The sequence below is a fragment of the Papio anubis genome, chromosome 11 (assembly GCF_008728515.1).
Source record: "Papio anubis isolate 15944 chromosome 11, Panubis1.0, whole genome shotgun sequence".
In the NCBI taxonomy this organism is placed as follows: Eukaryota; Metazoa; Chordata; class Mammalia; order Primates; family Cercopithecidae; genus Papio; species Papio anubis.
In genome coordinates, this window is record NC_044986.1 from 95,977,147 (window position 1) to 96,000,402 (window position 23,256).

The 23,256-nt window shown below is 46.4% G+C and overlaps 1 protein-coding gene and 1 pseudogene across 1 annotated transcript; one reads left to right on the forward strand and one right to left on the reverse strand.

Moving 5' to 3' along the window:
* Window positions 1–4,767: 4,767 nt before the first annotated feature.
* Window positions 4,768–6,434, reverse strand: LOC101026004 (annotated as a pseudogene).
* Window positions 6,435–11,848: 5,414 nt separating this feature from the next.
* Window positions 11,849–22,695, forward strand: LOC101025654 (golgin subfamily A member 2-like). The gene is given in 16 exon segments (XM_031651931.1): window positions 11,849–12,125; window positions 14,286–14,323; window positions 17,541–17,627; window positions 17,735–17,842; window positions 18,035–18,119; window positions 18,505–18,510; window positions 18,513–18,889; window positions 19,100–19,180; window positions 20,530–20,605; window positions 21,036–21,127; window positions 21,389–21,607; window positions 21,696–21,798; window positions 21,880–21,980; window positions 22,069–22,224; window positions 22,310–22,320; window positions 22,479–22,695. Coding segments are annotated over 16 exon segments (1,839 nt in total). The 3' UTR covers window positions 22,501–22,695.
* Window positions 22,696–23,256: the final 561 nt, after the last annotated feature.

A 23,256-nucleotide genomic window follows, 5' to 3' on the forward strand; every position in this document is an offset into this window, starting at 1 on the left:
CCGCCTGCCTCAGCCTCCCAAAGTGTTGGGATTACAGGCGTGAGCCACCGTGCCCGACCGAGAATTTTTTTATTTCAAACTTCTTCATTTTACACAGAGACAAAACTGAAATTCAGAGAGTTCTAGTTTCTCAAGGCACACTACTAGTCAATAAATACACAGAGCCAGAAGCTAGATCTAGCTCAGTGTTCTTTTAAAGCCTTCAAAATTCCCCTCTGCTAGTAAAGCTTACAACCTGACAATAACATAATGTATACACACAAATACAGCTATTTCCAAAATAGATTGGTGGGGGGATGGACGCTGCATTTTTACAACTTATATTTTTAAGAATTGCAAAATATGCCTCCAGTATTCACAATAGGATGTCATTAACCAATCCCCACAGTGGGTTGACATCTAGGTTGTTTCCAACTATTTGCTTTTATAATTATCCATTATAATGGTGAAAAATTGGAAACGACCTAAATGTCCAATACAGGCATTAATTCTCTATGAAGTGAATATCAAATAGCCATAGGAAAGACATTAAAGATTCAAAAGTGTTGCTAATTGAGCAAAAATATGCCATTTCAGGTCAGATGCAGTGGCTCACACCTGTAATCCCAGCACTTTGGGAGACTGAAGCGGGCAGATCATTTGAGTCCAGGAGTTTGAGACCAGTCTGGCCAACATGGCAAAACCACATTATAAGGTACATGATGTGCTTTGGTCAAGGAATAGACTGAGGCGGATATCCAGGCCTGGGTGACTCACAAGTTTGGTGGGCAAGTGCACATCTCTGCTTGTAATATAACCTGTTTGTGTAAGTTCATACTTGACTTTATGCCACTATTGTCTGTAAAAGGTATAACTGCCCTGTTGATGCTGTGCATAAGATACATGGCTCTTGGGGGCTTGGCTCGGCTCTACTCCAAATGGCTTGACATATGAGTGCACTGGTGCCCGGAGAAAGAGAGAGAGCCAAAGTTCTCTCTTGCAGATGGACGGGAGGGGACCCAGGACACAGCTGGCCTTGCTCGTTTCCAGAGGGAGAAAGAGTTAAGCTGCTGACCCTGAAAGCAAGGGAGAGCCAGCTGCACAGCTGTTGGGGGGGCAGCTGGTTCAGGCAGCTGATACACAGCAAACAGTGTAAGACGAAGCTGATAATAAGAGAGCCAGTGTAAGAAAGCTGTTAATGAGAGCTGCTGCTGAATAGAGCTATCTTTCATCTGCCTACGGCCCCCCGAATGTTCTTTCTGATCACCCACCCACTCCCCTCAGACTTCAGCATGGGCTGGACCTGGACCCTGGGGCCTGACACACATCTCTACTAAATGCACAAATTAGCCGGTGTGGTCGCACATGTCTGTAATTCCAGCTACTAGGGTGGCTGAGGCACGGTGATCAGTTGAACCCAGGAGGCAGAGGTTGCAGTGAGCCAAGATCGCACCACTGCACTCCAGCCTGGGCAACAGAGTGTGATCCTGTCTCAAAAAAAAGAAAAGAAAAGAAAAGAAAAAAATTAAAGACCATTTGTCCAGTATAAATTCTTTCAAACATATACTCAAGCATAGAAAAGTCTAGAAATGTCATCAATGGTAATTTCAGGGAAGAATTCTAAGGTGACTTTTTTTGGTTATCTACATTTTTTTTTTCTTTTTCTTTTTTGAGATAGGGTCTTGCTATGTCACCCAGGCTGGAGTGCAGTGATGCGATCAGGGCTCACTGCAGCCTCAACCTCCCAGGCTTAAGCGATCCTCCCACCTCAGTCTCCTGAGTAGCTGGGACTACAGGTGCACACCACTATACCTGCCTAATTTCTGTATTCTTGTATTTTTTGCAAAAATGGGGTTTTGCCATGTTGCCCAAGCTGGTCCCAAGTGATCCGCCCACCTTGGCCTCCCAGATTGCTGGGATTACAAGTGTGAGCCATGTGTGCCAGGCCTATGTTTTCTTTTCTGTAATGACCATGACCATGGATTTAATGTACCAACATTTTTCTAACGATAATACTTACAAAGTATACCATGAAAACTGTTCAGAGAAAATGAAGAATACAAATTTGTAAAAATCGTATATAACTAGTTTGTTTGTTTTTTTTTAAAGGCAAGAAAGAAACAAAGTAGATTGTCCAGGAAGATAGTTACTTCCCCTTTGTATTTCTCTGGTGAGTTCATTAGGAACTCTAAAAAGTTCCAGGAGTAGAATCACAGGGTCAAAGTACCCTGGCTTTAACTTCTGGTTCAGAGAATCCTAACAACTTACATTGTCACCAGCAAGGTCTTTGACTACATGAGCAACTCTCTCCTTAAAGCAATTCTCATCTGACATTAGCTGTTCAACTTTCCGCTGATACGTTGACTCCAGGAGGCTCCTTGAGTTCTGTGTGTTCAGCTGGCCTCCGATGGCCCCATTATTATTTTCTGCCGGGTAAAGGTCAGTCACCTGCACACAGATCTCATCACTCATGATATGCTGCAGCTGGAATCAAACAAAGGCAAGCTGATAGTGAACACAGAAAACATTTCTCCATTATACAGTCAATGTTCCTTTGACTGATACAGTCACTCAACTCAAAAAAGATTTTTTTTTTTTTTTTGGCTGGCGATTTTAGAAAATTAATCACAAAAACCACTGTATCATTTTCTTGGAGAATAATCAAGCCAAGATTTTCAACCATATGTATGGTCCATTGTAAAACTTTCATATCTATTTAAAATAAAAACCATAGAGAACTCAGGTTAATGTACTGTTTATTTAAAATTCTAAGGATCTTTAAATAATTTTCCATGGGTCATATTTTTATTGCATTTTAAAATCACTTACAATTTGCTTTCACACATATTCTCTCTCATCTGATCCACACAACTGCCCTGGGAAGCCAGTTGGAGAGAGAGTTGGCGCCTGTTAGGAGACAAATTTACACAATGCATAAGAAAGCTCACAGTGAGCTTGGGTGAGAAAGAAAGCCTTGGAGAATCATGAGTGCATGACTGTCTATATTCCCAGCCCAACTACAAAATCTGAAACTCATTAGGTATTTAAGAAATAGCTGCTGAATGACTGTCTAGGGGTGCTCAACTGAAGAAGCAGGGTTGGGACCAGCAGTCAAGCTTCCTGACTCCTAGCCCAATACTTTTCCAAACACACCACCTATTTTTCTATATCTGATAGAAAGTATATGCATAAGTTGTACATAATGTCAACTCACTTTCAATACAGGCCAATCACGATTGACTATCCATAGCTTTTGTGAAAATCTTAGGAAACTAGTGACTAGAAAATTGAACCTTTCAGAGTTCCCACTCTCATGTCATATGCTATTACTATTTTGAAATAAAAATCCTTCCAAATGAAACTTTACCCATCAAAATGACAGAGAAGTGAAGAATAGATACAAGAAGAAAACACAATGTTAATTTCAATATCAATTTATCCATTTTACTTTAAAATTATCTTAACCACCAAGTCATTCTATTTTTAGGAAGATACATTTTTTTTGAAGTGTTAGGAACTATGATAACTATTTATTATTAACTTTAATTCCTAAATAGCAGTATGTATATTAGTAGATAAGTGGACACAGAGCAAGGTCAGTAAGGGTGACTGAGTGTGGCAGAAAGGGCAGTATCTCCAGCAACTGTAGATGGATAAATGATAATGAGTCCAGATAATGGATTCTGATACAACCATTAAAATAATGCTTGTGAGTACTTGATAACATAGGCAAAAGCTTAAGATACAGTGTTTTTGAGAGAAAAAAGGCAAGGGGGAAAAATATATGGAAAGCATGACTTCAATCATGCATACAGATGCTTCACTTTATACATTTTTTTTTTTTTTTTTTTTTTGAGATGGGGTCTCGCTCTGTCACCCAGGCTGGGGTGCAGTGACATAGTGATCTTGGCTCACTGCAGCCTTGACTTCCTGGGCTCAAGCAGTCCTCCCACCTCAGCCTCCTAAGTAGCTGGAACTACAGGCATGCGCCACCACACCCAGCTAATTTTTTGTATTTTTAGTAGAGATGGGGTTTTGCCATGTTGCCCAGTCTGGTCTTGAACTCCTGAACTCAAGTGATCCACCCGCCTGGGTTTCCTAAAGTGCTGGGATTATAGGCGTGAGCCACCGCCTCTACTTTATGCTTTCTTGTTGAAGTAGACTGTATTACTGATTTCCCACCCACACCCACTTTTTGGATATCTGGTCCCTCCTCGAGTCTTTGGAAAGGGCAGCGCTACAAATCCAGGGACAACCAGCGAACCCCCACCCCCCCGCTAGACAGATCAGATTCTCTGTCTTGCTAACTGAAAATTAAACAGAGAGTGTTCGATAGATATTTTTGCAGAGGAGCATCTGTAAGGAAAGGTCCAGTAACACTGGGACCAGGGGTGCTGCCAGGGCAGGCCAAAGCCTCAGAGATTGGAGAAACCTGGAGCACGTGCTGAATGTCCATCTGCAGAGCAAAGCACAAGTATGGAGCAGAAGTCCAGAGTGAAGGCACGCAGGAGAGAAAAAAACCTCCCAGCCCAGTCCTTCCATGGTGGGGTTATATTTTGAGTTCTGTACTTAGATGTCTGTGAGATTGCCTATTGTGTTCTTAATACAAATCTCTCATAAGCCAGCCTAGAACAGGTTAAGATAAATGTAATGACTTGACTTGGCAGGAGTGCAGTGCGGTGATCACGGCTCACTGCAGCCTCAACTTCCTGGGCTCAGGTGATCCTCACACTTCAGCCTCCCAGGTAGCTGGGACTGCAGGCATGAGCCACCACACCCAGCTAATTTTTTGTATTTTTTATCATAAAAATATTATCTTTTTCAAAAGAAATATATATAATACATTGAAAAATACTGATTGCTTTTTCTTCGTCTTTTTTTTCTGTGAATGTGTAGGTGTTTGAGTCTCTTGTATTTCTTTTTTTATACAGGAAATGGGCTGTGTGAAAACTATTTCCTTATGTTTATCATCGTCATTCATTTCAGCCACTTCAGATTTTCATCTCTCCAAAAATGTTGATGTACAAACCAGTGTGGGGCCCTGGCTATCCACAGTCTTCTCAAGAGTGTCAGGAGTGCCTAAAACCTTTTTCTTCTTCTCACAGAAAACCTGGCCTTTTGTAGACGTCTGACGATTCATTTTTGAAATACTTTCCGTTTTCTGTAAAATCAAAGAAGGAAAATCATAATCAATTCCTTTGTAAGCTAATTTCTTCCCGAGTAATCTTTCTTTTTTCCAAAATCGCTCCTCCATTCGTAGATTTTGTGTTAAGTGCCGATTCTGATTATACCATTTCACTCATGGATATGATGGCTGCTTAAATGGAATATTCCAGTCTTTTTTTTTTTTTTTTTTTTTTTTTTTTTGAGACGGAGTCTCGCTCTGTCGCCCAGGCTGGAGTGCAGTGGCCAGATCTCAGCTCACTGCAAGCTCCACCTCCCGGGTTTACGCCATTCTCCTGCCTCAGCCTCCCGAGTAGCTGGGACTACAGGCGCCGCCACCTTGCCCGGCTAGTTTTTTGTATTTTTAGTAGAGACAGGGTTTCACCGTGTTAGCCAGGATGGTCTCGATCTCCTGACCTCGTGATCCGCCCATCTCCGCCTCCCAAAGTGCTGGGATTACAGGCTTGAGCCACCGCGCCCGGCAATATTCCAGTCTTTAAAGAGTTCTTTCTATACTTTTTCAGGTGACAGAAAATGACACTCCAAGGGTCTTTCACCAAACAGGTAGTTGTTCATTGTTTCAGCAACTATCTTGGCAACATCCTCAGACTCAGACTCCACAAATGCATAGCCTTTGCTATATCCAGTCCTTTTCTTTCTGGACAGTCTGAACTTTGTAACAGTGCCACACTGGGAGAAATAGGAAAGGATTTGGATTTCCTTAAGCAGGTTAGGTGGGTGGTGCACATAGACTACTCCAGGAGAAAGTTGTTCTCGTTTTTTTTTTTTTTTTTTTTTTTTTTTTGGCCCGGTGATGGGCTTGTGAACCTGCGCCACTTCCTTCTGAAACCTGCAGGTTCAGCAACGGGATTGGCCCAGCCGGGCTGGAAAAAGCCGCCATGCCAAAAGCAGCGAACACCAACTCCAGGCAGCGGTCTAGGAAACTCCCAATTTTTTGTATTTTTAACAAAAACAGAGTTTCGCCATGTTGCCCAGGCTGGTCTACAACTCCTGGGCTCACACAATCTGCCTGCCCTGGACTCCCAAAGTGCTGGGATTATAGGTGTGAGCCACTGCACCCAGGCTTGACTTTGAAATATATGTTGTACATCCCAGTCAGCAGTGAACTCAGGAGAACATCAAAGATGAGGAGAATAGAGAAGACATACCTCCAATTAAAAGAGTTCAGATGAGATGGTTGAACTTACATTTTAAAAAGTCCCTTCAGGCCAGGCACAGTGGCTCACGCCTGTAGTCATAGCACTTTGGGAGGCAGAAGTGGGTGAACGGCTTGAGCCTAGAAGTTTGAGACCAGCCTGGGCAACATGGCAAAAACCCATCTCTACAAAAAATACAATAAATTAGCCAGGCGTGGTGGCACCTGTGGTCCCAGCTACTCAGGAGGCTGAGGTGGGAGGTCAAGGCTGTAGCGAGCTGAGATCTACCACTCCACTCCAGCCTGGGTGACAGAGTGAGACCTTGTCTTACAAAAAAAAGTCACTATTTTGGGGTTTTCTGGATGAAAACTTTGTTTCCATTAAAAAAAAAAAAAGGTGGAGACAGTATGTATTACTGATTCAAAATTATAACCAGATGCTTAGAATAAATAATTGTATCTATTGTTTCACAAACCAACCTCAGGATTATTAAAAATTATTTTTATTGGATTTTTAAGTTGTCCTGATTCACTCAGGTCTGTCACTTCCAAGCCCATGTTTTACTACTTTGTAACCCTATTTGGAAGGAAAAATCCAACTAAGATTTTGATCTATCCTGAGATGAAAAGTTTCACACATATACACCACACATACTCCCCACCACAGTATGATGACACAGTGACCCAACCTTAGGCAAAAGGGTACCACTGCCAGCAAATGCATTTTCTTCTTTATTTCTTCTAAAAGCAGCACATGCATTTAACATTTTATTGAGATTCTCAACAGCTGCCATTTGGTTTATATAGCAAATTGTTTACAAAGTAATCTTTTTCCATTTTTGACATTTTAATGAAAATTATGTCCTTCAGTTTTAAAGCCCTGTCTCTCTCCCAAAGAAAGATTAATAACTAACTACCAAGTAATGATTATGTAGGAAAATAACAAAAGCAAAAACAGCTTTTAAACACTTGTGACACGGGTAAGGGTCCAAATCAAGACCTTCTGGGTCTACTGGAAGTGCTAGGCTGCCTCAGCACACCATCAGCACCTCACCATCCACAACATCCTCAACAGTTGGGAGCCAAGTACAGACCCCCGGGGCTTCCTGTTCCACAAGTTCCACTCTCTTTTTCCTCTCCACCCTTGCTATTGGGCCTCCCCTCCAAATCTGCCTAACAAAGGCAGCAGAATCTTTAATACTGTTTGGCTTTGTACATGGAGACAGGATACTCTAGAAAGTTGAGAGATTCCCTGGTCCAGTCTGGGGGAGGAAAAAATAAAAAAAAAAGGAAAAAGTATGCAGTGTATGATGGATGGTTTCACTTTCTTGTCCACTCAGATACATGCTTGTACTTATTAAATGGATGTATCGGATGCTTCAAAATCCTGATGTGTAGTAGCACAAAAGTTCCTTGTAAAAAAGAGGTTGCAAAATAATAAAAATTTCTGCAGCAATTCAGGGTCCTGATGACAAAGCTGGTTCCGATAAGTAGCTATTTTGACATGCACAGCAGCTTCCCCTGTAAGTCCTGTGTTTGGAGGGTTTCATTTAGACCACAGGAAGTTGGAATCTGAGTTTAAAAGGCTCTCTACTGACAAAATGTGATATATCCATCAGTGGATTTCTACTCAATAATGAAAGGAACAAACTACCAAAACATGTTGTGTATCCTAGAACAACCTCAAAAACATTAGCTAAGTAAAAAAGCCAGACATGAGACCAGATGTTGTATAATTCCATTGATTTGAAATGTCCAAAAAAGGCAAATTTATAGAGACAGAAATGGGCTGATTTACCTTAAAAGGCAGGGATTCAAGCTCTCTAGACTACATGTGATACATACATGAGAAAAAATAGGGAAAAGAAAGGAAATTTAAATATAAATAAATGAAAACAATACTTCTCCCTGATTTTTATTCCTGTGGGAAGTGGCTGTTTTTCCATTGCCTATTTTCTGGCTAGACTCCAAAGTCACATTTCACTTAATTTTTATCCTGCTCATTGAAAGCATTTTAACTTGATGATTTTAATGTAAACAGGAGCAGGACAGACTGTAATTATCTAGGTCTCGCTTTGTCATCCAGGCTGGAGTGCAGTGACATGATCATAGCTACTGCAGCCTTGAACTCCTGAGCTCAAGCAATTTACCTACCTTAGCCTCCCAAGTACCCATGACTACAGTCGTGTGCCACCACGCCCAGCTAATTTTTAAATTTTTTTGTAGAGATGCGAATTTGCTATGCTGCCCAGGCTGGTCTTGAACTCCTGACTTCAAGTAATCCTCCCACCTTGGCTTGGCGAAGTGCTGGAATTACAGGCATGAACTATTGCTCCCAGCTAAGAGCTCACTTTTGTTTGCTAGTGGTATTCTTGGTATCCTTTCATGTTTGAGGCTTTGGTGCTGGTGCTAAAGTATTACACTCACCATCTGAGGTTTACAGGACTTTTGTTTTAATATTGAACAAATGGTACTGTTTAGTTCTGCATCTTTGCAGGTATACAAAATGTGCCTACCAGGACTCTGCTTTCTATCCATTGAAAGCAAGAAGTAAGACAGTAAAACTTTGCCTGGCTAGAGGCTTTGAAAGAATGGAGTATTCTGGTTTAATTCTATTAACCTGGAAGTAGGAAGATGAAAAGAATTCAAAACTTACATTTCCTGTTGAATGCAATTTGAAAATATAGCCAATGATTCCACTTTTCTTCTCTAGTAAGTTTGGACATTCTGATCTGCTTGCTGTGTTATTTTTATTTTATTTTACTTTTTAAATTTTATTTTATTTTATTTTATTTTATTTTTTGAGATGGAGTTTTGCTCTTGTTGCCCAGGTTGGAGTGCAATGGTGTGATCTTGGCTCACCACAACCTCTGTTTCCCAGGTTCAAGTGATTCTCTTGCCTCAGCCTCCCAAGTAGCTGGGATTACAGGCATGTGCCACCACACCTGGCTAATTTTGAATTTTTAGTGGAGACGGAGTTTCTCCATGTTGGTCAGGCTGGCCTCAAACTCCTGACCTCAGGTGATCCACCTGCCTCGGCCTCCCAAAGTGTTGGGATTACAGGCGTGAGCTACCGTGCCCAGCCTTGGTGTTTTATTATAGAACTCCTAGTGTGCCTGAGACTTACATTGTGAAGACACTTTTTAAAAACTTGAGATGTAAGAGGATGCAAATGGTATTGTATGAGATCAGACTGGATGAGAACTGATACTTATAAATATACTTTTTAGATGAAATCTCTGATTGCCACTTGTTTTCTTATTTAACTCATAAAAATAAAACACATTGGATGCAGGATGGGAGTAGGAAGGAGATTTATGTCTTTTAATTGCATGTCATTGTTTCATATCAAGAGAGAACATATAGTATCCCTGGCTTTGAACCTACAGAAAGAAACACATTTTTCTACCTGCTGTATGCCAGAGGTTCTTCAACACCTGGAGGGATTACTGCAGCACAGATTGCTGAGCCCTACTCCGGAGTTTCTGATTCATCAGGTCTGGGGCGAGGCCTGAGAATTTGCACTTATAAAAAGTTCTCAGGTGCTGTTGGTGCTGCTCGTCCAGAGACTACATCTTTGAGAACCACTCTTGTCTACTAACTGTAAATTGTAGAACTCTAGAGAAAAGCTTAGTTTGGTCTGGGATAAGAAGCACACAGGTTATGGAGCAAATCATGAAAGATTCAACCCTTGATCCCAGCCTACTGTGGAATTCAGGTAACAAGCAATACACAGTGACATAACACAATTCTTGGTCTTCATGATTGTGAATCATAGCCAAGTGTCAAGTGAGAAATTCAGTAGCATTCGCAAAGCTTAGAGAGGCCAGGTGATTCTAGAAAAATGGACTGTGTATTTGTTTTAAACTGGTAAAGAGCTTTGAGTGCTTATTAAATTGAAAGCTTTGTGTTTTCATTTATTTTTTATTTTATTTTATTTTTTGAGATGGAGTCTTGCTCTGTCACCCAGGCTGGAGTACAGTGGCATGATCTTGGCTCACTGCAACCTATGCCTCCTGGGTTCAAGTAATTCTCCTGCCTCAGCCTCACGAGTGGCTGGGATTACAGGCATCTACCACCATGCCTGGATAGTTTTTGTATTTTTAGTAGAGATGGGGTTTCACCACGTTGGCCAGGCTGGTCTTGAACTACTGACCTCAGGTGATCCACTCCCTCGGCCTCTCAAAGTGCTGGGATTACAGGCATAAGCCACCGCACCAGGCCCAAATGCTTAGTGTTTTTAAAGATAGTAGACATGTTTCTTGTTTCAAAAATATCTTAACAATAATGTAGGAGAATAAGAGAAACATTTTTCTAAAAAAGGGAAATCACTGTGATTATTTTATCTTATTGGAATGTTGAGTAATATAGTCTGCTTTATTAATCATCAAGCATGCTATAGATTTTCCATTTTTATAGGATTTGTATCTCAATTGAGGTAATACTGGTAATTCTTGTACTCCATTTGAAGATGAAAAATATAGGCCAAACTCATTGCATAGAAGCTGGATAATGAAGACAGCTCTGGAGGAACACACAGATACACACACATAGACACATATTTATAAAGTATACACACTTTTTTTTAAGTTTCTTTTTTAAAGTTTTAAAGCTTTTAAAACAAAAGTCGACCCCCTCCCCTCTCCTGGAGTGGGCAGCCCCTCCCCTCTCCCAGAGTGGGCGGGGTCAGTGGTTGCATGGACAGCTTTCCTTGTGACACCGCAGGTCCCTCTGGACATGCTACTGCCTGGCCACACCTCCTTTCACATTCATCTTTCTCATTGACCAATGGGCTTGGATCATTAAGGCCACACCCCTATTCTGAGTTCTAGTGGTGCCCTGGTTACACCTCCTCTGGCTCAGTCGCACAGCTGCCTGGTAGGTGACGGGAGGTATTTTGTGGTCATTGCCAGGATTTCACTGATGTGGCCCCAACACTGCCTCCCTCCCCACCCCACGATGTTGGAAGAAACTTGACAAAGTAAACAGGCCACAGCCAAGAAAAAGGTAAACACACCAGGTCATGGCCCCCCAACCCAGCCACAAATCCCCTCCAATGGCAAAACCACTACCAAGACCATACAACTCCTGAGGCACACCAGGCTTGGCCCCCCAAACCCAGCACCTCTGGGGTTCCCCAACCAAAGTCTTGTCAGTCAGCCCTACCCCTTTGGCAAGCAGCCCAGCCCCTGCCCTCACCAGTCACCCCAGGGTGACTTTAGGCGGGTGACTCCTGGAGCTCCCTGGTCCATACTCGGCCCTCACTTGCTGCCCCAAGCCTGACCTCCCTGGGTTCTTTGGGCTCACATCTCCAAGGCCCTGGGTCCCCTGCCCAAGCCTCTGCCCTCGTCAGTCACTCTGAGTGACATTGGGCTAGTGACTCCTAGGGCTTCCTGCTGCAGACTCTGCCTTCTGCTGCCCCAAGCCCAACTTCCCTGGGCTCTTTGGGCTGGCATCTCCAAGGACCTGGGTCCCAGCCCTGCATTCCCCTCCCACATCATGGAGTGGTGACTCAGCCATCATGCTGATGTGTTCTCCTCCTCAGGAGGAATGGAATGTAGTGATGTCACAGTGCCCCTAGGAACTGTCATTACTGCTCCAAGACCAGCCTTTGATCTTAGGACCCAGCGTTCTCACCCCATTTCTGGTTCCTCTGGTTGCAGCACAAATTTCCAGCTGGAAGGGGAATGGGGACTATGGGACCTGGGAGCAAGAGTTTTCAGGCTGCCTTACTCCCTTAACATAGACATTGACAGTGTGAAAAGCCTACACTTCCTGCATGAACTCAAAACGTTAACAGTGTCTCTGGGTGGCAACAGGAGAACGGGTTTGGTTTGGTTTTCTCCCAAGCTTCTACTCTCCAGAAAGACTTTACAATTTTTTCTGAGTTTTCTACCTCATATTCTAATTCTCCATGGTTCTGGGACCAGATTGCCCTTCAGTCAGTGGTCTCTGGAGTGAGATCTGCTCATCTTCTGTGTAACAGATCTTGAGAAACTGAACTTGACAGCTTGAATCTTCCTCATATCATCTCAACCTGGGATGCTTTGAGTGCCACAGGATAAATGTGGGACATCTTTCTGAAGCATCAGTTTCCCTTGATTCTCTTGAGAGAGAAAAAAACATTAGTGTACTTACAGATGACAGTCACATAGGTTTCTAAGAGTATACCAGACCTCTCTGAAATGAGGCTTAGGTTGTTCTCTTTCTGATAAATTCCTAGATTTAACAGAAAGGCTGCCTTCTGCCATGAGGACACATTGATATAAAAGGTTGAGAGGTACTGGTGCACTTCTTAACACTAACGGACGTGTGAGGATATATGACTCTAAACCACGCAGTGTAGAGTCCCTGACCACTTAATGTTTACTTTTCTACCTCTACCTCTGGTTTTGGTCCCTGGCAGCTGCTGATTCATGGCAAAACCCCAGAGCTTGGAGTCAGAAGACTGAGTTTAAGTTCCAGTATTGCCCTTTTTTTTTTTTTAGCCATGATATCAATCCCTCTCAATCACTAAGTGATTGTGGCAACACTTTGTACAGTTGTTGGTGGCATTAAATCAGATGGTGTATAAGATTATTTTGTAAAACCTGTAAAGGAGGATGTGACTGTAGGGGCTTGTAGTTCCCATGAGTGTTACTGCTCTTCTTTCCCACAGTTAAAAGAATAACAGCAGAGGAACAGCCCTGGTGTTCCAGCAGGAGCGAAGAGAAAAAAGAAAAAAAAATAGCAGTTGCTCTGAGACAACCACTTCTGGTGGTTGCCACTCACCTGGGGATATGAGTCTTGGCTGGCCAGGCTCCTGGGGATAGTGGGCCCAAGGGGCAGTAGAGGGTAATTGTTAAGACTGTGGAAGAACTGCTGGGTACTGATTAAGAATTCTGGGTTTGAATCCTGCCTCTCCATCTGCTAGGGATATGATTTAGGGCAAGTTGCTTGAGCTCTTTGGGCCTCTCTTTTCACATCTGTAAAATAGAATGGTGTTGCTTGACTTCCATTTGTGAAGTGTAAATGAGATTTGTAATTGCTGTTGTTTTTATGTTAATCCCTAGTACATGGCCTGCTGTAAATACCCAGGACAGCCAGGAAATGGTTGTTGTTGTTTGATTTTTCTCCCCAGTCTCAAGGGGAAGCCAGGCCAATGAGAACAGCCACTTGCCATCAGGCTGTCCCTTTAGAAGTCACTGAAAGGGCCCCAGGGTGTAGTAAGGAGGGCCCCAGGCACTAGAATTAAGAGAAGATCTAACTTACCACCAGATTGCTGGGTGACCATAGAAAAATAAACACTTCTTCCCCTGGGCTTCAGTTTCCTCCTCTGTAAGAAGATACTGGATAAGATCAGTGTCTTTAAATCTTGTTTTTTAGCTGGAACCCCCTTTGTTCAAGTGAACCCTTTACTCAGAAGTCTGTTTTTTTTAAATGCAGGTGGTGGTGTGGAGCTCTACTAGATTCATCGCCCAGGTCCTGGGCCTGAGGAGAGGGGTCTAGTGAGCAGATTAAGAGCTGCATTGGTCGGGTGACTCCACTCTGACTGCATTGCTCAGGAGACTCTTCTATCCATTTGTTCCTGCCCCGGCAAGGCAGCGGGTGGCCATTTGGAAGAATGGCACAGGCCGTGGTTTTGATCTCGGCTCTCCTTTGGCCGTTTGTTTCCCTGAACCCACGTTTTCCTCCTTCCCTGACTTTCTTGCTTCTCTCTAAGCCACTTCTGTCTTTCTCCCCCTGCCCTTGTTTTCTCTTTTTACCTCCTGTAGATTCAGGACATTCTGAAGGTGCTGGTGTTCATCCTTAACCATTCCAATGGGGTAGCGCTCTCCCATTGGACAAATGCAAGGTGAAGCAGTGCTGAGACACCTCTCTGGCTTGTTCTCTCCAGCTGTGCATGTCCCTGAGGCTTCTCTGCTTTGGGGGATACTTTGGTTTATTTTATGTTGCTGCCATTAACCTTCAGCCTGTTTATGTCTGCTTCTTCACCTGCTCGATTGAGTTTTTTTCTTCCCTGCATCTTTTACCATCTTGGAGAAGGTGAGATATGCCTTAAAGTTTAAAAGTAATTTGGGAATAATGTACAGAGCAGGCATGTAGGATTTGCGGCTTTTTTTTTTTTTTTGAGACAGGGTCTCACTCTCTCACCCAAACTGGAGTGTAGTGGTGTGATCTCAGCTTACTGCAACCTCTGCCTCCCGGGTTCAAGTGATTTTCAGACTAAGGCAAGCCTCCTGAGTAGCTGGGATTACAGGCACTGGCCACCATGCCCAACTAATCTTTGTATTTTTAGTAGAGGGTTTCACCTCTACTAAAGGGTTTCACCATGTTGGCCAGGCTAGTCTTGAACTCCTGACTTCAAGTGATCCACCTGCCCCCACCTCCCAAAGTGCTGGGATTACAGGCGTGAGCCATCATGCCTGGCCTGGGACTTGGGCTTTTGAATGCCCAGTGTGGTACTCTTAGACTAAGAGAGATGAAAAAACAACAACAACACAACAACAAAAAAACAACCTTTAGGTTTTGCCCTAAAGGCAAGGATCTATAGACCACATAAATGTTTGTGCTTATTTTGCATTAACTCATTTTGGTTTAAGAATAGGAAACATAGGGTTAAGAGAAAATGAGTTCATATTATAGTTGGAAGGGTTGAAGCTATTTTTTCAGAGGAATTAACCATAAAAGATGTGAGGTTAACCAAACAGATGAGTGACCAAGACCCTAATCTCTTGAAAATCAAATGGACACTTACCATATTTACTGGGCTTTTGACAACGAAGGCACTTTGCTAAATAAACAGTGGAGAGAATAGCTGAACAATGTAGGGTGCAGACTGAGGGAGGCAGACTCCTCTGAAGGAGGCAAGAGAGAAGTTTGGAACATTCCAAATGCTCAGCTCAGGGGGAGGTTGGTTCTGAATGGACTCAAGGGTGGAGGAGGTGACATTTGAGGTTGGCTGGAAGATTAAAGGTGGGTAACATGCATCCATATGGGGAGTGGGGGAGGCAAGGGGAGCAGTGAGGTCATGGCCGTGATTATGAACTCACAGAGCACCTTTCAGGAGCACAAATAGCCTGGTGGGAGGCAGGGCATAGGGACACATGGGGCTTGGAGATGACCTCCTCTGGCTGTGATTTGGCATTTCCTCCATATCTAACTTGCCTGGGAGTCCCCTGCCAAGCCAAAGGAGCAGGGCAAGAATGGAGGCCGATCCTGCTGGATATGGGCATGGGGAAGGGGACTGACAGAGCACTCTTGGCTGCTGTTAGAGAGTTGTTCAGTCATCACACCTGTTACCCCCAGTAGGTCAGGTCTGTCCAGGTGCTATGACTCACCTTGCCTGCTCAGAAGAGACACTGAATGATACGGTGGGGAGCACAGGCCTAGAGGAATCCTGCAGCCATGCCCAGCCCAGGTTCCGGAAACAAAGGCCCAGATCCCCATATTTCCTTCTTGCTGTTTTGTTTCTGTTTTCATTTTTGTTTTTGAGATACAGTCTCACTCTCTCTCCTGGAATGCAGTGGTGCAATTTTGGCTCCCTACTGCCTCCGCCTCCCAGGTTCAAGTGATGCTCGTGCCTTAGTCTTCCCAGTAGCTCAGAAAACAGACAAGCACCATCATGCCTGGTTAATTTGTTTGTATTTTTAGTGGAGACGGGGTTTCACCATGTTGCCCAGGCTGGTCTCAAACTTCTGGCCTCAAGTGATTCACCTACCTCAGCCTCCCAAAGTGCTGGGATTACATGCATGAGCCACTGTGCCCGGCCCCTTGCTGTTTTTATACTTTCTCTATAGCCATAATTGTTTCCCATGTAAGTTTTTTTTTTTTTTTAATTTCTTATTTTTATTACCCCTGCATCATCTGCTACTCTGAAGGATCTGGAGGTAAGAGGCCCTGGGCCAAGGTGCAGTGACTCTGTAGGCCAGCCCCCCAACCTCCTCCCACAGTGGGGGCTGGGTGCCCCTCTGCCAGTTGAGACAGCCCACACACATCCCAGCCATAATGATTGTTCTCTCTACCTCTCCCCACAATCCTCTTCCAATTTCTCCTCTCTGCGTGCACCTCAGAACCAGTACCAAGAACTAGCAGCAGCCCTGGACTCGAGCTCCACAACAATCGGTCAAGTCAGTGAAAACACTGAGTCATTGCTAAGAGTCCAGTGGCACCCCCTCATTCCATGCCACCAATCCTGGGCTTCAGTTTCCCCTTGGGGTCCTGAAGAAAGGGCCTGGGGGCCCCTGGTGCCAAGGGAAAATGGGGAGCTGGGGTGCCCAGGCTTCACCTGGAGGGACCCCAGAGCACAGAGTGTGCAGCACGGCTCTTCTGTTACTGCGCTCTTTGCTGCAGGATGGAGTCCTGCCCAGAAGGCAGCATGGCCATTTCTTGCTGCTTTTGTGGGGCTGAGTCAGCTGCTGTGGGTTAGTTGGGGGGCACTGTGGGAGTGAGCACTGGATGCAGAGCTTGGAAGCCAAGTGCCCACCCTGCCCTTACCTGGCTGTGGCCTTGACCAAGTCTTAGGTGGGAGATTGGGTACTTGTACTGTGAAGGTACAGAAGAGTACTTTTAGTATGTCACCATTTGTGTAGAGAGGGGGAACGTGTGTGTGTGCGCATACTATGATAATATACATAAAACATATCTGCAAGGATTTGTAAAAAATTCAACAGAGAGCAACAGGGTGGCTGGGAGATACTTTCCTTCTGTATCTTCTGAGTTTTGGACTATGTGAATGTATCATCCTTTCAAAAAGTGAGGAAAAGATTAATTTCCTCCTATCTGTGCCCCCACCCCCAGTAAGTAAAATGGGCTTAGAGAATAGGATAGACCTTGGTATTCAAATCCCAGCTCTGTCTAAGTGATCTTAGGCAAACACTTAACCTCTAATACTCCATGTTTTTCATCTACACAATAGAGGTAATCATAGTAACTGTCTCATATGGTGGTTGTGAGGATTGAATGGGATCGTTAGCATGGTGCCTGGTGAAGCACTCAATAATGGTTCAAATAGTGGTAGTAACAACAATAGCAATATTATCTGTTCTCTCTGGGCCTCTGTCAGCCAGCTGTAAATTCAGTCTTTTTCCCTGTCCCTTCCAACTGTACTGAGTTCTTTTAAAAACCAGGCCATGGGCTTAGAAATGCCTCGACCCTTTACTGACCAAGTTGTATATTGAGCGTAGCCCTAGCTCTTTTAAGGGGCACTGGGTAGAACAGCCCGGGCTCCCCAGGCAGAAACTTCTCACTCTTCACCATCCAGTCCTCAAGCCGCCGTGAAGCAGTTCTCGAGCGGCAGTTACAGCAGTCCATAAAGGCGCGGGCACAGCTGGAAGCACACACGACACAGGTGAGGCTTCGCACAGGGAGGTATGTGGAAGAAAGATGACCCCAGGTGGCCAGAAGCAGGTGAGGAGCAGGGACAGCCCTTCCTAACTTCTGTGCCCATTCTTGCAGATAATGGAATCACTTAAACAAGCCCAGCTAGAGAGAGATGAATATGCTCCACATCTAAAAGGAGAGATGGCCCAGTGGCAGCAGAGGGTATGGAAAATGTCAGAGGAGGTGAGGCCTGACCCTTAAGCCCCCCACCTTAGATAGGTCACTGGATCTTTCTAGGCATCTGTAAAATAGGAATAGTACAGCCAGTACGGTCATGGGTCTGGGCTTTGTGGAGGTGGATGCAGAGAGGGAGATGGTAGCCTGTCCAGCCACCGGTCCCTCTCTCCAGGGCCCTTTCCCCCATGCTTTGGACAGGTTTGCACATGGAAGGAGAAGAAACATGACACGCATCGGGTACAGGAGCTGGAGGGGAGCTTGGCTGAACTCATAAACTAGATGGGTAAGATGGGCTGTCATGGCCTGGGAGCAGGACTGGCATCAGAGGGATGTGGGGGTGGCTTAGAATGCCCCAGGGAGGTGGGTGGATGGAAGGGCTTTGAGGCAGAGGGAAAGAGGTCTGTGCCAGGAGACGGCAAGTCTTGTAATCTCCATGAGCCTCAGTGTCCCCATCAGCAAACAGGGAGGACTGCCCATTGTCAGCCACCCACAGGGCTCGCTATCTGAAAGTGGCCTGCAAGATGGGCTACCATCCCAGTGCGAGGAATAATTAGCAGTGAGGCCAAGTTTGGGGAGCCTGAGAGGAGCTGTGCACCAAGAGAAGGGCTTTTATTTGTTGTTTTGTTTCTGAGAATCCAGAGGACCTTGTTGTCTGCTTCCTTTCTCAGCTGAACCCCACCCCCGGAGCCCCCAGCAGGGCCCTCTGTGGTGGAACAGCACCTACAAGCTGAGGCCGAGCACGTGAGGAAGGAGCTGGAGGGTCTGGCAGGACAGGTCGAAGCTCAGGTGCAAAACAGTCAAGGCTTGAGTCACCTGAACTGGGAGCAGGAGCAGAGTCTGCTGGAACAGGAAAGGCTGTGGGAGCGGGAGGAGAGGCTGTGGGAGCGGGAGGAGAGGCTGCTGGAGCTGGAGCAGAAAGCCAGGCTCTGGGAGGAGCAGGCAGAGACACGCATGCAAACCTTTCAGAATCGCACCACCGTCAACTATGCACTCTCTCAGAACCAAGAGCTCTATGAGCAGCTGGCTGAGCCACAGAGCAGCTTTGAGGAGCTGGTGCATTGCCCCACCTGGGGTGCCTGCCCTCCTCCGTAACCCTCCAGGCCTTTGATTCCCCTCCTGTAAAATGGGGAAGTGTAGCCCTCACTTGAAATGGTAACTCTAAAGGCACCTGCCTCCATGCTTCTTGGTGCCATGGGAGGTAGACACCAAGTTCTGGGGTCTCCAGCTGTGGTGGGTGGCTGCTGATTGCTTCTCTCTGTCCAGAACAACCAGAATAAGAGTGCACTGCAGTTGGAGCAGCAAGTAAAGGAGCTGCAGGAGAAGCTGAGCAAGCTGAAGGAGAAGGTAACCTCTGATCCATCCAAGAAGGGCTGGGAAGTGAGCACCAGCCTCTGGGGAGGGGAAGTGCAAGGCCAAAGGCAGCTCCAGCCTGGGGACAGGTGACCCCAGTGCCCTCCAGGGCAGTCCTGTGACTGTTTCTTGCTTCCTGCCCTCTGACTTTTAGAGATGGGTAGCCTTGGGCTCCTCCCAGGTGTGGACATCATCATCCCAGCTAGGCATGGAGCTCCCCAATCATAGGGGGAGAGTCAGTGGTATAAGAAGCTCCTTATTTCAGGCGCAGTGGCTCACACCTGTAATCCCAACACTGGGAGGCTGAGGCTGGAGAATCACGTGGGGTCTGGAGTTTGAGACCAGCCCTGACAACATGGCAAAACCTCATCTCTACTAAAATCACACACACACACACACACACACACACACACACACACACAGATTAGCCAGGCATAGTGGCACATGCCTGTAATCCTAGCTACTCAGGAGGCTGAGGCATGAGAATCGCTTGAGCCCAGGAAGTGGAGGTTGCAGTGAGCTAAGATTGCACCACTGCACTCCAGCCTGGGCCAGAGTGACATTCTGTCTCAAAAGAAAACAAAACAAAAACAAAAAAGTCTCCTTAGATTCAAACTGGATTCTGGCCTCGGTTCCACTAGTCACCATTCAACTACTTTACATCTCTAAATCTCTGTTCCTTTAACTTCAAAAGGAAGTTAGCATTTTCCTTGCTGAGGTGCTGAGGATTAGATGAGGTAATACATGGAAAGCATTAGGCATGTAAGCACACTTAGCAGATGGTGGTTGGCTCCCTCTGCTTTTCCACCAGCCTGTGGCCTACGGTTTAAATGGTGGGAAGAAGTGTGTAAGATTTGAGGCTGGTGAAGGAGGCATGGGGTTCTAGGAAAGGGAGGCAGTCACTTAGGCCTGGAGCAAGGGGCCAGGGGCCTGGGTGGGTGACAGAGCCCCACAGAGTCCTCAGTACCCTATTAATGGGCCCAGAATCTGGAAGCCAGCCACCGCGTACCCTTACGCCCACGGTCTTCCTGCAGGTGAAGTTGAAGAACCAAGAGGCTCAGAGTCTGCAGCAGCAGGGAGACCAGTTCCTGGGTCACCTGCGGCAGTATGTGGCTGCCTGTCAGCAGCTGGTCTCTGAGAAGGAGGCGCTGCACAGGCAGTTACTGCTGCAGACCCAGCTCATGGACCAACTGCAGCAGCATGAAGCTCAGGGCAAAGCGGTGGCTGAGATGGCCCGCCGAAAGTTGCAGGAGACCCAGGAGAGGGAACTGCTGAGGATGAGGCCTTGAGGGGGATGACCTGGCAACCTCCGTGCCTTCTCACTCTCGTTCCTCACCCCTTAGGAGCGCCTGGAAGCTACCAGCCAGCAGAACCAGCAGCTTCAGGCCCAGTTGAGCCTCATGGCACTCCCTGGGCAAGGTACAGGAGACCGCTCAGAGGAAGAGGAGAGAGCCCCAGAAGGAAAGGGGGACTGTTAGCAGCATAGGATTGAGGAGTTGGAAGAGACCCTTAGAACAGCTGGTCATTATGCTCACCAGATGTCTGCACTAAGTTCGGCATCAATAGTGTGACCTCCTAGGATTGGGGGGCCACCAGGTTGCCTAAGGATGGGTGAACTGGTCCAGGTCAGAAAGGGAGCAGGTCAGAACTGCCACACTGACAGTAGTGGGACTGTGCCTGGGCCGTATAGCAAGATCTTGGTTCTTAAAAGTAAAAATAAAGAACAGCAGCTCATTCCCTTCTGGGGAGGGGCTGGTTCAGGGTTACACAGTGAGGGTGAAGGCAGAGGTGGGCTCGCAGTACCTCCCTTGTCGGGTTGTCTGAGGACCCCTCTGTCCGCCCTCCACAGGAGATGGAGGAGGACATCTGGACAATGAGGAAGAGGAGGTGCCTCGGCCCATGCTGAGCATCCTGGAGGACCTGGAGAGCCGGGAGGTAATGGTGAGACTGACTCCCCCTGCTCTCGCTTTGCCACCTTCCTCTGTGGTCCCTCCCAGACCCCTTTATGCTCTTGGTTTCCCCACCTTCTGATTTTTGTGGGCCCTCACCCCTTCCGGGTGCCAGTGGTCAGACATCATTTCACCTATGCATTTCACCAACAGGTGCACTCTCCGAGGCCCCAAGGGAAGGGGCTGCGCTCCACCTCCCTGCCCCGTTTTTTCTGTAGATGCCCCTACAAGAATACTCACCTCTTGCCTTCAGGTGGCATTTTTCAACTCCGCTGGAGCCAGTGCCCAGGAGAAACAGGCACGGCTATGTGGGCAGCTGAAGGAGCAAAGGGTGTGGTGCCAGTGCCTGACTCACCTTGTGGCCTTGGCCCAGAAGGAGCCCAAGGCAGTGGCCCCAGCCCCAGGGACTGAGGGTGAGTCTGTGTGTGGGCAGACCCACCAGGCCCTGCAGGGGGCCATGGAGAAGCTGCAGGTGAGTGAGTCCTGACATGGGCCAAGAAGGGTGGGGGCAGGGCAGAGCAGGTTGCTCTCAAGATGTGACCCCATTATTTTGGCCCCAGAGTGGCTTTATGGACCTCCTGAAGGAGAAAGCGGACGTGAAGGAGCGGGTGGAGAAATTAGAGCTTCGATTCGTCCACCTAGCGGGAAAGACAGACACCATCAGTGAGTGAGAGGCCAGGGAAGGCAGGGGGAGCTGTAAGGCCATTGGAGGGGCCCCAGCATCTGAGCCCTGTCCTCCTGCAGGAAAGTACATCACAACATAGGAGAGCCAGAGGGCAGTGCCAAAGATGCAGCACCAGGAGGGGGACATCATCAGGCTGGCCCAGGACAAGGAGGAGATGAAGGTAGGGTGTGCAGCATCTCTGCGGGGGTAGGCGTGGGCGTGGGCGAGGACACTGGCACCGGCGTGCAGCTGAGCACCCCTCCCTTCAGGTGAAACTGCTGGAGCTGCAGGATCTGGTGTTGCGGCTTAGCGGCAACCACAACGAGGGGCATGGCAAATTCCTGGCCGCTGCCCAGAACCCTGCTGATGATTGCGCTCCAGGTGCCCAAGCCCCCCGGAGCCTGGGGCTGCTGACAAGCAGCGGGGTGAGTAGAGGCCTCAGGCGGGGCGGGCAGGCAGGAGCAGGGGAGGCTCCACTGCACTCAGATGCCCACTCTCCTCTCTCCGAAGATTTTTGTGAGGTGAGCTGACAGCCTGGAGCCTGCACCAGGAGTGGCCAGGGAGGTTTGTCCCCACGACGACCCCACTGCACAGCAGTTCATGCAGCTGCTTCCTGAGATGCAGGACCCCCAGGAGCACCCAGACTTGGACAGCAACCCCTTCATGCCATTCTTTTCAGGCTGCCAAGAACAGGGAGCTAAACATCACCATCATCTAAGAGCTCTCCAAGAAATTAAAAAAGAAAAAAAAGTGATGGGGTTAATCTCCTACACAATTCATTTACTTCATTCGAACGTTAGAGCAACTCATGATTGTTTGTGTTTCTAATGTATAGTTTACATTTATTTGTAAAAAATTAAAGGAGAGTGGGTCTTTCCCTGATGTTCACTCTGGCATCCCTTAGCATTTTTCTTTTTTAATTTGATAAGTGTAGGTCATGAGAATGCATATTGAGTTTGCCCTTACATGGTGGGAATTCAAACACGCAAAGACTCACTATTTGCACAAAACTATTCTTGGGTTTGGAATAGGCCGCCATGCTTTTTTAATGTTATTGCAGCATGTACATTCATTACAGAATTCAGGTAAAATTGGCTTATGTTCTGCTATTATGTTTGATCAAATTCTAATCACGGTGATGTCTTCATTAGCTCAATATGTGGTTTGCCCTCAAGCGTGCACTGTTTATTACTTTGTAATATGCCACTCTGAGGACTGACATTTAGAGTTGTTTAAAGGCCAAGAACTGTAAACAGCCCTTCCCTTATTTTCTGTGTCTTGGGGATGGGAGTAATAACATTTTGGGGAGCTTTTAAAATCTCACAGAGGAGGAAAATGGCCTGCTCTGGCAGGTGTGTGCAGAATAGAGTATGTTTCGGTTGTTCCGGTGCCAAGAGTGAGCGCTGTACTATGGTAGTCCCCTTAGGATTTGTATGTGCTCTGGGCTCATGACGATA